Below are 14750 nucleotides of genomic sequence, written 5' to 3' on the forward strand. Positions count from 1 at the left end.
TGACTCCGAGTCCCCTGCTGTGTATGGACATACTGTATACACACATGCTCCAACCACACAGGTGCACACACACCAAAATATTACGCCTGCATTTGACCTGCAACACAAAATGAATGAATGTACAGTAGGTTCACTTCACACAGGATTATTGGAGTCCTTCACATAGTCAGTGGTGTAATGTAACGGAGTTCATTTACTCAAGTATTGTACTCAAGTTCAATGTTGAAGTACTTGTGCTTTAATTGAGTATTTCCATTTTATGTAACTTTATACTTCTACTCCACTACATGTTTGAGGCAAATATATTTTTTTACCACACTACATTTAGCTGGCAGATTTAGTTACTTTTCAGGTCGAGATTTAAAATAAAAAACATGATCAATTTAAAGTGATTAGACATGTTTTTAATTCAACCACATAAAAGTAAATTAAGTTGCAATGCAAATGCATCAATAATGATAATAATCCAGTAATATATAGAATATATAAAACAAGAGTGGGTCCATTCTGCATAACAAGTTCTTTTACTTTTGATACTTTAAGTACATTTCGATGTTGATACTTTTGTACTTCAGTAAGTTTTAAATGCAGCACTTTAACTTGTAGTGGAGTAATTTCCCAGTGTGGTAGTAGTACTTTTACTTAAGTAAAGGATCTGAATACTTTATACCACTGCATATGGTGAACTGCAGAAGGGAAGGTGATGGGTCATATGAAGGGTCTCAGACATACACTATTACTCGCTAATGTCAACAGACAAGGTGCTCTGTTAGAGTTAGAGTGACCTCTGCCCTACTTAAATCTGTTGGACACAGACTCAACCTTTACCCTAATTTACAAGTAATTCTAATTGTTTAGGTTCATCAGACAATAACAGCTCACCTCCAAAGTCGATCTGTTCTATCTGTGTTCTGTGCAGACAGAAAGGTGCTTCTTGGTTCACACATATTCAACGACTAATCCAGAGAATGCAAAGGTTTAGGAGCCATATTTGGTAATATTTTGACGAACTTGACCCCTAACATTAGCATAATGATGAAAATATAGATTAACAGAAGTGTGCAAAGCTGTCACCAAAACAAGAATTAGCTACTGTAAATAATGTAAAATATAAAACATATTCAGTTTGTTTTTCTTTCACTTTTTTTCTACATAATTATTTGTGTTCTTTCATAGTTTTGATGTCTTCAGTATTAATCCACAATGTATTGTGTTAAATATGCTCTAAACATAATAAAAATAAAGAAAAACATCTGAATGAGAAGGGTTGGACTGGTACTGTATATATCCCATTTCTAACTCCGACTGTTTCCGACGGAAAGCAACAGAGCTCATCAGAATTTTAACATTAAGAAACAAAGACACAATTGGCATAAGATTACTGCCATTACTTGTGTCAGTTTTTATCTCATTTATTTATTACACTTACATTATTGAGAAATCGATATATACAAATACTATATACAGGACTTAAATCACAATGCCTCATTTATAGATCTGCCAATACAATTCTCTCTATTTTGATAGATGCAAGCCTTATAAATAAGCAAAAAAAAAAGAAGAAGATATAAACCTTAATGCTGCCCTTGAGAAGAGACAATATATGTATAAAAAAATATCAATCAATACACCTATATAGAAAATAAAGCCAAATATTCTGCATGATGTTTTGCATTAGTGTACTATGATTGTGAGCTCAGATGTAGAATGGAGCTGTCTGTGGTGCTGAACATGACCTTTTGTTCTGACCTTGGCTGACGGCTCTCTGATGGAAGACACAAATATGAGGACATCATGTGACAGTCAGACTGGAGCCTCTCTCTCCCTCTCCCTCTCCCTCTCTCTCCCTCTCTCTCTCTCTCCCTCTCTCTCTCTCTCTCTCTCTCTCTCTCTCTCCCTCTCTCTCCCTCTCCCTCTCTCTCTCTCTCTCTCTCCCTCTCTCTCTCTCTCTCTCTCTCTCTCTCCCTCTCTCTCTCTCCCTCTCTCTCTCTCCCTCTCTCCCTCTCTCCCTCTCGCTCTGTGTGTTTCTACATGCACAGGTCTAGTCTCTTTTTCACTTTCACACGTGTGTGTTAGTGTGTACGAGTCCGTGCCCGGACCTGCCACGGTTCACCACCCAGCTCTCCATCTCAGCAACGAGATGCCACACCGTGAATCACCAAGCAGGGCCATTACTCACGATGCCTGGCCCTTTTCTAAATAACTTCATAAATATTCCATGGGCCCCGCTTAAACAGGAGAGTCTGAAAAGTCGCGGCTTGGCACCTCACCGACGCAGATTCCATTAAGCTCCGTGTTGCAGCAGAAACATGGTGGGGACAATTAATCTTTTAGGATCTGAGGCAGGGCAACAACAAATGTATGAGTTAGAGAGAGAGAAACAGAAAGGGTAAGAATTAATGGAAGGAGGTGAGAGAGAGGGGGAAGTGAGAGGGAGTGACACCTGGATGGTGTTATGAATTATGTAGAATGCTGCAGCATTGACAGCTGATTGAACCAAACAAGCTCCCTTACCTCCTTTCTCCACACCACAGCTGCATAGAAATTAAATATCTCAACAACAAGCGAAAGGGAAAATGTCAAAATGTGCTTTTGTATTGGTGTCATATTTTTGTCAAGTTCATGGGGTAGAAGAAGAGAAGACCAGAGCATGAAAGCATGAGAAAGGATTACAAGTCTGAGAGGGACAGATGTTCTTCAGACCCACTGAGAGGGGGAAAAAGAGCCTGAAAGAAAGGGCATGAAAAGTGAGAAAAATTAAACTAGAGAGAGAGAGAGAGCAGGGAAGAAAGGCAACTTCAACAGCCACTGGCAAATCCAGAATCCCTCTGTGTTTCATCCCCGTGAGAAAACAAAAAGAGAGTGTCTGGCCATGCTGGCATTTCACACAGACGCAGAACAAATGAGCCACTAAGACATCAACACCGTCAGCATTAATCAGACGTCTCTCTCTTCTGCTTTCATCCACTAAGAGACGATGAGGGACAAGGGGGAAATTTAAAAAAGAAAAAAGAAAAGAAAAAGCTGAAATGAACTTTATTTTCTGCATCAGGGACTGCTTTCATAGAAACAGAAATACATAATGCTTGCATTCTGATTTGCTTTAATGTTGTTTTCGATGTCCACCGGGAGATTTGCTCCACACTGGTAAACATTTAAAGGCTGCAGCTGCCCCAGCACCCTCAGCACTTACAAGGCTGACGGTAATGTTGGTGGTTTTGCAGGTATTTGGTCGTAAAGTGTTCAACAAACTTACAAAATTTCACAATGATTCATCCAATATGCCTTTTTCACAGAAAACATTTGACATGTTACTGTAGGAAAAAGAAAAGTGCAATCAGAATGCAGATCTCAGCTGTCTCTTCCTCTCCGATCCCAAACAAAGTTAAATCTCATGAACTATTCCCTCCCAGCTCCGTTACACAAAAAATGGATTTATTCATCTCATATATAGTGCCTAACTTTAGTGGATCATAATCAGGTACAGAAATCTTCTACACAAGCTAGGGTTCTAAAACAGTCCAAATTGGTTCATGCATGTCAGTTTTTAAGACACAGAAAATGACAAAATGTGGCCTTAACTGGTTGTTTCCTACCGACCGGTTAAGAGGATATTATTGGATAACTGTATTCTGCATCCATGTAGCTGGAGTGTCTAACCAGGATGATTTTGACTGGGTTAAAAAAATATCGTCTAGGTAAGCACAACAATAGATATCTGTAAAAATAACTAAAGGGCAATCCATCCAAAAGTTAACAACCGACAGGCTAAAAAAAGATTTTAGGGTACTTCATATGTAGAACAAGAGCCTGAAATGTCACTGTTAAACTTCAAGTGATTGGTGAAATAATGCAGCACAGTTTCTAAAATTAGTCCGACTCAAATACCACACTATCAAAACTGATAAAAATGATACAAAGCCACAGACACACCTCCCAACATCCTCGTTAGTGTCAGGCATTTCATTGTTGCGCTGTTGAAAGGTCACCGAGTGATGACAGTCGCCATAGAGGCTCATTTCTCTCCGTGCTTTCCTCTGGGAAAACACACACTCATGCCCTTACATCACACACATACACACTTACACAGTTTTTCTAACGACCAGCCGTAACTCACCAAGCATTTACTACACCTGCCTGGCCCATGTTACATCCATCCTACTCATACATTCATTAGTGCATGTTAATATACGCAAAAATGCACTTAGCTCTCCACAAGAGAAGATGCATTGCAGCTTATGACTACTCTGGGACACGCTGGCTTCCTCCCATAAGGACCAGATGCATATAATGCTCTGTGAGTGCAAGTGTGTGCAAATATTTACTGGAAGTTGTGACAGAGATGGATGGGAGCTTTAGGATTTGGGACGCAGTAAATATGAATATATCAAAAAGCCGTCTTTCCTCTCCTGTCCCCTGTGATTTCCTACAAGGGATTTGTTTTGTTTTATTCCCTTTGCATAGAATTTTTTAACTCTGTGCCCGTAGATGACCTACTTGTGTATACGGGAATCCTGTCATGTCTTAAACCAGGTGTATGTGCTGTTATTGTGACAGCAGACGGTATCTCATACAGATAAGACATTCTCTGCAGGTTATAGATTCACCGTAACAATTCTTATCTTTTCCCCACATTTTTCGCTCTCTCTCTCTCTCACACACACACACACACACACTACCGCATCATAAATATTAATAGTAGGTTCAGTCTCCCGGGCTAACAGCCTCAGTAAAGAGGACAATATACAGCCATTGGGAATAAAAAGGACCAGAACTATGAGTCAAGGTCACTGATAAAATTCAACTCCATCATTCAGTCATGCAGGGACATTTCAGTACCATAACATAACATAATCTCCATCTTCAGGAAAATAACAATAATAGGAACAACAGCAGCAACAACAATAGTAATAATAAAATAATAACGATTAAAATAAAAGCTATTTTTCTGGCCTTTCAGTAGCCTGATTTGCCAGTCTTTATTATTATTATTATTATTATTTTTACTATTATTATTATTATTATTATTATTTTTACTATTATTATTATTATTATTATTACTTCTACTACATTTATTATTAGTTTTAACTCACATTTCTTATTTTTATTCTTTAACCATTGATTTTAATTATTTAATTAATTAATTGATGGGTCGGTTTTAACCCTCTGAACCCAAAACCTGCCAGCAGGTTTCAAAGGCATGTTTTCTTTGTTTATCTTTTTTACATGCCAAAATTACAATATTTGTAGTAGCCAGAAACCATCAAACTGAAATTATCATCAGACTGTTACATTTCTAATGTTCCTTGAATGATCATTCTGTGATGAATGGTTCAATCAGGAAAAATAACTTAATTCAAGTTGGAAATAGTGACACTCCATCAAATTCACTTTAGTCTACATGTCACAAAAAATAAATATTAAAATCTGTGCTCTTCGGTGCAGCTGAGAAGCCATGAATAACTGGGCTAAGACCAATGGTCATGTGAAAAAAAAAAAAAAAAAAAGATTTTTTAAAAATCAGTGAATCTCTGAAATGAACTGCAGGCTATTTACACAGAGCAGAGAGGAGTGGGCAAGAGAGGTTGTAAGTAGAGGTTGTAAAAAAGTAAAAAAGGAATATGTAAAGCTGTGCAGCTTATATATATATATATTGGTAACACTTTTGAGCACTTGAAAAAAGTGTAATCTATATAGTATATGACATTTGACCATTATTTTCTGTGATTTATGATATTATAACTGTGCAGTATTATAACTTATTCTGCCCAAAATACAGAGTTTTGCCTACTTCTAGCCAGGATTGTACCATTTCCATAAAGGTGCAGGACTGCTATAATGCAGTGAAAAACAAGGCCATAGTGCATCAAATGTGACAGGAGGAAAAGATGCCATGACACTGCCTGGGCTTCAGAGGGTTAATTATGTTTACTTATGTCTCATGTTTTATCTGTACATTATCCACATAGTAACAGAGTCACACAAAGGGTCGTGCTTCCACCTGGAACAAAATGTGTTGTATGAATAAAGTTTGCTTGCTTTGCTATTTGCTGATGGGAAAAGTTTTGACAATTCTATTATGGAAACCAGGAAGATTACAATATGTTGGAGCAGAATTTGTAAGTTGGGTTGCATATTCTGTTTATATCTTTTGAGTAAGTATATCTGAAATCCTGCACACGGCCCAGTTCTATTTATTTGAACAAGCAAGTCTCTCAAAAACAAAGTCTTATTCATAATGATGGCCTTGCATTCATCCCGGGGATTTAGCTCTATTGCATAAGCCTTCAACTACATGCTTACAAAAGCCTTAGAGATAAAGATGTTTCCCCACTTTGGGACAACTCTGGCTGCTTAATCTGCATTTTGATATGAACGAGGTCAAAATGATATTTCTAAGAGAGGCTAAAGGCATGCGATTTCGGTCCGCTAAGAGAAAAGATCAAAAGGGCATGTGCAGTGGAGTACATTTGGATAAAAACTAATGAGACCCTCTAAGTAAAAAGTGCTGCCTGAGACACAGAAAATAAACACTCCAGCCTTCAGTAGATGCACAGAACATAGAATTAGGAAGACTGTAATATGGAAAACAAAAAAGCTCAAAATGTGTGTTCATTTGTCATGCACACCTGGGCTACATCCCTCTTCTCACCTGCCCTGTCTCCCCAATTCAGGACATGACTGCGGGGTAACTACGTGTGAAATAAAGTAGCACAGACAGCATGTTTGTGGTTAAACTAAAATATCTAAATCCATTTGCCTTGGCTGACTATGTGCTCAGAATGTGATGTGAAAGGTAGAGATATTGTGCATTAGTCTGGCAGAGATAAGAGCATATTAAAAGAAGGACAGGAAAATTATAATATACTTAGAAATGTTAAAAAAAAGTATTATTGCACCTTCTTATCTTGTATTGAAACCTAGCCTGGCACCTTTATCAGCAGCGTTAAGGACGGACGAGAGAATCTGGATGACATTTCTCTGAGCATTTTTTAAGGGCACAGATACAGGAGTGGACACTGTTGGAAAGTCTAATGTCCTTCCCTGCAATGCAGCCAAGTCTAAATCCCCCATGAAAAAAAAGACATGAGCAGATGAAAAGGGCACATCAGTTTTAAACTGAGCTAAGAATGCCGTCTCCCTCCCTACAGGGAGCAGCAGGGGTCAGTCTGGAGCGGAACTGAGACCAACTCGCCCATTTAAACAAGTAAAGACAAATGAAAAGGGCACATCAATTTGGAGTGGACGTGGGCACAGCATCTCTTTCTCTGCGCACTGTGCCTCCCAGAGGCGGTATATTAGGCTGAAAGGGGCTCAATGGGGGCGAGGTGCATCACTAAATAATGAACTCCTGGCGGCACAATTACTGAGCATAATGGCTGCTTTCATCCTCACGGGGAGACGATGTGTGTATTTGTGAGTGTGTGTGGTTTGTTTTTTTGTGCACATAAGTATATGCATCAGTGTGGGTAAAGCAGTCCCTGAGCTAGTTCTCCTGCCGTCTGTGTGCTCGTTCTGGAGACGAACTATCAGCAGCAGTGCACTGAGAGAGGAAGGAAGGTGCGTGTGTCTGGGTGCTGATGAAGACTTACGAAGCTCGCCCACTTTGAGAATCTCACAGAGCATTTTGGTGAGCTCGATGCTGCTGCGGCCAAACGGACACTCGTGCTTGTCTTCTCGACTGCTGTTCTCCAGAACGATCTACAAAGCAGACAGGAAATATCAGCAGCAAACCTCCACAGGGTTCCCACATGGTCAAATATCTGATGACAGGCGTTGTGTATTTACTCTCTGAATACAACATCATGTTACTGTACTTAAACTCCTAAATTTCAGCAGCTTTAACCCTTAGTAATGCAGACAAAATGTGTATTTTGTATTACTGTTTGTCATGAAAGTGTTTCACACTCTCATGTCCTGTTACTGAACACTACTAATTCATGTTTGGCTCACTTTTCTATTCATTTTAAGACTATTATTTGTCTCTTTTATATGATTTATTTTTCATATTTTTGCTGTCTGTTGCTTGTGCTGTTATGTGAAACCTTCTATGCTGCTGTTTGGCCTTGAAAAAGAGATTTTGAATCTCGAAAGGAAAATATAATAAAATAAATGACACATAAAAATAAAATAAATAAAGCATGTTTGTGTATAAAAGAACTTCAGATTTGTCCTTAATATGTGATGCCACTTTTTCAATGTGGGTCAACTGCAGCATTCAGCAAGTAAATTGCTGTGACTCAGTGGTTGAGTGAGCTCCTAGTATTCCTGAAATTAAGGTAATATTAAAAATAGCACATAGATCTGGATCCAGTTGCAGATTAAAGCCTCTCTGTGAAGAATCTCTATGTGGTATTGCATCATGGCACTTTCATCTCATTCATTCTCACTGTCACCAGCTGACAGAGCCATGCAATACTTTCTGCCACTGTACCTGTTTTGACACTATAAGTAGGAGCTGCCAAAGAAAGAAATGTTAAAATCCTACAGGCAGCGGCTTTAAGGCATCCAGTCATTTTATATAAAAGTTAGGGCTGCATAATATATCTTTTTATTCTTCCTTAATCATCATCTCAATATCAACTTCTATTACAAACATCATGAAAGTTAGTTGAAAGACAGAATCAGTCAGAAAGTGCACTTTGATATGTAACTTTTGGTTTTTGTTGTTTTTTGTTTAAATAAATGCTCATATTGTTTAGTAAAAGATTGTTTGAAGGCATTTCCTCTCATTCAACAAGCATTTGATATGTTTAAGCAGTATCCTGAATGCAGCAGAAAGACAGAACTGAGTAAACTTTCAAATCTGTTTATTTATTGCATGTAATATCATTGCAATATTCAAGGTTATTGCATATTGCACATTTTCCTCACGCAGTCCAGTTCGAGTCAAGTTAAAATGACAAATTTACACATATTTAAAGCCTCGGCTGAGGTATGCACTTAGAGTACTTTGTGGTTTTAGATGTACAGTATGTATAATATATTTGCATTAATTTACAGCGGCTGGCTTGTCGCACTGAAGGTCATTTTACTTAAACATTTCCATTTTGGCTGAAACTATTCGTCATTATTTGACCTTATCTGACCCTCTAAACTATCTGCTTTGAAGCCAGAAAAACATAAATGAAATCCCAACAGCAAAAATATTCACTCTAATTATGTGGATGGTGGCAGTGCGCCATAAATGAGGCCATCAAGGTCCCAATCATTTTAGCTGGTGACAGTTTAATTTGGGAAATTGGAGGCAATGTTTCCTCCCTCTGGTCAACTGATAAGGGCTGAGTCGGCACTGCTGAAACATCTTTTTTCTCGCATTCAAGTCAAGGGACTCACACACTAACATTATGACAAGTACACACACACAGATTTGCAGGTGTGGTGATTAAATGTGTGCAGTTGATACAAAAACATAAAATTTTCATTATAATAGAGTGCTGGACAGCTGCCATAAAACAGTTCAAACTAACCTGGAAACTGGAACACAATAATCACCAAACTAATGAATTCCATCCCATTACAGACAATCACTAGAGTTATACTACGTCATATGAATCTGAGACAGGTGGCAACCTCCCGATCTGAGCAGTGAGGCAAACGTGGAAGTTCCTTCAGCCTGCAATTATTCAAAAAGTCCAACAGGGGGCGCTGACTGTGGCTGCAGAAGCATTTTGGTCCGTTCATTTCAATACAAAATGAGAAAACTTCTCACTTGATTTATTACCTCAAATTCTGATCACAACACTATTACCACATATGGTCTCAATCACGAGTAAAAAATCTTCTTCAATGATGTGATGTTAAAGATGTTAATTGTGTGTAAATAATGATCCAATTTAGAAGAAAATAGATGATAAAGAATCATCTGATTTGGGGAGTGGCTACCTTTGATTGACAGGTGGCAAACAAGGCGAGCCGTCATCAGAGAAGAGAGAAGAAAAGCAATGCGTATCCACGGCGCTGTATACATCTAAACAGCCGTGAACTTGTTTGTCGTTGTCCGTGTTTTACTCTAAGAACTTTGACCTTTCACACTGTATTTTCACTTAATGACAGTTTATTTGAACATTTTGTTCATTTTAAAATGTCTTGTTTAGCATTTTGTTGGACTAATAGACACTCCAAGGAGTTGCTGTTCATTTTTCTTAGGTAAATAATGTACATTTTGTTTTTGTTTTTGCTAGCCAAAATGAACATCCCAGTTAATGCTACATTTAATGCTAACATGAATTAGCAGCGACTTCGTATTTCTTTTTCGTATAAGTCTATGCTTAGCATGCGTAGCTATGAGCCGGGTGCAGTCAGGTTGCTGGTGTAGATGGTGTGTAGTGCAGTGTCCTCAGCCGTCAGTCAGATCCACCTCTCGCTCCTCCACGGTGCAAATATGTTCTGCTGCCAGTTTCCAAAACCAAGATGGCAACGGCAACAGACAAAAAGAAAGATGGCGAAGAGTGTAACGCTGAACTCGATGCTTCAAACGGGCAGTCTACAAACCAACAGGTAACGTCACGGTGACCACGTCCATTATTTATATACAGTGTGTTCAGAACTTTGATCATTTCAAGTGTGTTTTAAGTTCATGAAAATTCATTTGAACATTTTGGTCATTTAATAATTCAGCGTTCGGTTGTATTAAAAGACACTCCAAGGAGCCCTGTCCAATTTTTCCGGTAAGTAACGTACAGTTTGTTTCAGCGTTAACAGTTATACACTAGAGATACACTATGCCATACACCCACCCCTCTTCAGTCCAAATATGGTCTCTCCCAAAACCAAGATGGCGATAATGTTAAGCAAAATGGCGTCAGCCGTAACACTAAACTCGATGCTTCAAACGGGCAGTCCGCATACCAACGGGTGACGTCGCGGTGACCATGTCCATTATTAATGTACAGTCTATGGTTGCAGGATATAATACTATAAAAATACTTAAAGTCATTACACTGTTGCTGTTGAAATGCAGTTTTATTTGAAAGAAAATTTGGGAACGAGCCAGAAACTACAAACAAGTGAAGCTGGAGGGAGGAAGGTTTGGTAGGAAGCAGAGGTGAGGAGGAGAGATTTTATACCATAAAAATGTCTGAGCAGTCTGTGTGTGTGTGTGTGTGTGCGTGTGTGTGTGTGTGTGTGTGTGTGTGCACGCTCACCCTGATGTAGGCGTCCTGGTGGTGTCTGGCTAAATACAACATGTTATCCAGAGCCAGCATGCCTGGAGGGATCTGGGTGAAATCCACAGCTGGATTCACATGGTTCTGAGAGACAAAGGCGGAGGAGGGTGAGACATGTACTTAAACACTTTCCACATCATCTTTTTTTTAACCGGCTTTATTCTTCTAGGTATAATCCACTGAATGTACTATTTTTCACAGCACAAAGCAACAATCGGGCAACCACACTGGGAGTTACACAGTACAGCCTGTTTCCTACTAGCAGCTACAGCAACACAAAGCCTTATTTTACTGTTTTGACTTCATGAAGAGCACCTTGATATTTTCTTGGAAGAGCTAATCTATCCTGACTCATGTTGTGGGTGTGTTGCATGGTAGCGGTATCCTTTTTTAAAGCCCCTCAAAACTTCTTTTTAATCCTCTGGTTTTATTTGATACTATTAAATATTCATAACAAAACAAGCAACGATCAAAATTAAAGTAAAGAAATTAAAATAATCCTTATGTATTATTTATGAAGAATGTAACACTAATCTTCTTTGTCAGGACTGTGTGAGTATTGTTGGATCACACTTGATTGACAGTGGCACCTTAAGTAATCTGATAGACAAAGATAAAAGCAGAAATACAGAAATCTTTCATGTTAAATAACTGATAATGTTTAAAATTTGGCTTAGTGTTTTGTGTAGGAGTAAAATTCTAATTGTGAATAGAAATATATCCTGATGGCCCTGAAAATATATATTTTTTGCAGTGTCCATGCCTTCTGTTTGTCCTGTTTTAATCCTTTTAAGCGTCTCTAGGTGTCAAAATGTCCTTAAATGCACCTCTTTGGGGATTTTTCTAAAAACAATCCCTGCTTGAATAGCTATGATGAAATAACTGACTTTATAAAATGGCCAGAAATTCTTCACTGTGATAGATGATCTATTGGTTCTGTGCAGGAAAAACATGTTGATTTATAATTGGCATTTTTAATTCTGCTGAAACAAAAAAGCGAAACCAATTTGGAATTGCCTTAAACTTGCATTCTTTATAATGTCCAGCAGGGGGCGACTCCACTGGTGGCAAAAAAAAAAGAGTCAGATTTTATAGAAGTAAATGAGAGAGAAAATGCCCCTACATCTCATTTATTATCTCTGTAAATAGTAAGTTTATTCTTTCTTCTTTTATACAGTCTATGGTTTTAGGCACCAAAAGAATTGAGAAAGAAAAATTCTTTGAATTATTAAAAGGGATCATTGCCATTTTGGAAATGCATGGTAAAGCATGATTTTCCTTAACCCTGCTGTTATGTTTTTTTTTTTCAGGAACAGCAATAACCCGAGGTATGTTTAGTTATCCAAATGTGTCAGAAACTAAAAAAATCCCAATAACAATGTTTACATTTTATTAATAACTCAATTACTAACAATTTCAATAAATGTGAAATGGTGTTCTTTACCCCTCAAAGATCATGGTTCAATTCACTCATTTTTAATAAAAAATGCATGTTAAAACTTTTTTTAATGAAAATTGGAAATACCTATATATACAATACAATGGTTTTACATGACATTGTTTTTTTTACAAATTTTATTTAGCATTTTTTCTTTTTTTCTTTTTATGAAAAAATACTTTAAAGTATTTTTTTTATTTTGAAATGGGTCAATATGACCTGCAACTCAAGAGGAAGGTTAAGTGATGTTATCTTCCAAATGTGAAGCTTTTGGAAGTTGATAACATAAATAGAAATTGATGGTGACCTAGAAGGTGCTACAGTTAAGTTGAAGTCTATATCTTGCATTGTGCACTGCAAATGCTCAGATAAAAAAAATTGAAAAACCCAAAACTTTTCACTAACATCCCTCACATTTCTCCAGCCTCTACCACCTCCCAAAACATCTGAATATTGTATGAGATATGCAGATAGATGCTGTCAGTGCTGTCACAGTCCTTCATACTTAATTCCTCACAGACGCTGCAGAGAATCCAGCCGACTAATGATTAAATTCATGGATACACATGCAAACACATCACTCTGAAGCTCATCTTGAGTTTAAAAAGGTGAGACAGGATGTTGAAGAGAAACGCGACAAGGAAGAGGAGGAAGGAAAGCAGAGGATGAAAGAGGAACGGAGGAGATCTGGCTCATCTGTTTTGTAATTCTGCTTGACAGGAAGCAAACTTATAGGCTTAAAACAACCACAGACACGTGGGGACATACATATCTTTTTAAAAAATGGACAACTGAAAAATATTCCAGGATGTGAAACAATCTCTAGTTAAAGAACCTGAAGGCATTAGAAGGCAAACAAATTATCTCAGCAGTGATAAAGTCTGTCTAGAGAATTGAGGCTTGTGTATATGTGTGTATAGTGTGTTTGCACGTCTGTGTGTGTGTGTGTGTCTGCAAGCTGTCAAGCATGGAAAGCAAACTAAGGATTTTAGGGTGGGTTTCCTCCACACTAGTGGAAACAAGGCAGTCCAATTGTCCTTATCTTTAGCAAGCACACTGCAGTGGGAGTGTGGATGGGAAGAGCCCTGAAACAGCTCTGGGCTTACACCAAGCCACATCGGGTTTAGTTCAAGTTCTTATGCTATAGTTAGACTCTTACACACACACGCACACGCACACACACACACACACACACACACACACGCACACGCACGCACACGCACGCACACGCACACACACGCACACACACGCACACACACGCACACACACACACACACACACACACACACACACACACACACACACACACACACTTCTATCTTTGTGAGGACCCTCATTGGAACAGTGAATTCCCTAGCAGGGTTATAATCGTTTTGAATTTTTCATTAGTTTCAGTTTTAATTGGGTTGTGAATTTTTGTTTTCGAATTCAGTTAGTTTTTAGGGTGAGTTTGCTAGTTTTAGTTTAATTTTTTTTTTTTTTAAATACTTTAGTTTTTGTTTAGTTTTTATTGGTTTTAGTGTTAGTTTCAGTTTTTTGTAATGGGGTAATTGTTGGGTGGGAGATTAAAAGAGGTCACAGTAAATTTTGCCTTTAATAGCCTTATTTATTTGCCTGATCCATCTTCATTATGTATGAAAAAAGTTGACAAAGACCAAAATGAAGGCCATTTTCACCATAATTTCAGTTAGTTTTGTAACCACACAATACAGTTTCAGTTAATTATCATTATCATGTAACCTTTAACCCTTAAAACAAAGTCTCAAGAAAGCCCTTAAAGAAGTGAGGACCGGCTGAAATGTCGTCACTTTGTTGGTTAAAAACATGTTCCGGTCCTCACTATGTAGGAAGTACAAGAACACGAACACACACACACACACACACACACACACACACACACACACACACACACACACACACACACACTAAAGCATGAATGCTTGAAGGTAGGTAGACGAGAGACAAAGAAGTGAACAAAACACATTTTAGGGAGTGAGAGAAGATTAAAAACCCCGAGGAGCAAGTACAGTACAATAGGATGAGTAAGAGAGAACTAGGGCTGCCTTTCAGTCCATTCACTCAGTACAGCACATATCGTGTAGACTTTTTATAGAAGTTAGAAGTTATAGTCATAACACTTTGTT

The 14750-nt window shown here is 38.1% G+C and overlaps 1 protein-coding gene across 5 annotated transcripts in view; it reads right to left on the minus strand.

Moving 5' to 3' along the window:
* Positions 1 to 14750, minus strand: part of elmo1 (engulfment and cell motility 1 (ced-12 homolog, C. elegans)) — a 140533-nt gene that overhangs the window by 52704 nt on the left and 73079 nt on the right. For all 5 annotated transcript variants that reach the window (XM_059350704.1, XM_059350701.1, XM_059350703.1 and 2 more), the window contains 2 exons: positions 11148 to 11252; positions 7593 to 7701 (listed from right to left, as the gene is read on the minus strand). In XM_059350704.1, coding sequence (XP_059206687.1) covers positions 7593 to 7701; positions 11148 to 11252 — 214 coding nt within the window. The remainder of the gene's footprint in view (positions 1 to 7592; positions 7702 to 11147; positions 11253 to 14750) is intronic.

This window comes from Centropristis striata, chromosome 14 (assembly GCF_030273125.1).
Source record: "Centropristis striata isolate RG_2023a ecotype Rhode Island chromosome 14, C.striata_1.0, whole genome shotgun sequence".
NCBI lineage: Eukaryota > Metazoa > Chordata > Actinopteri > Perciformes > Serranidae > Centropristis > Centropristis striata.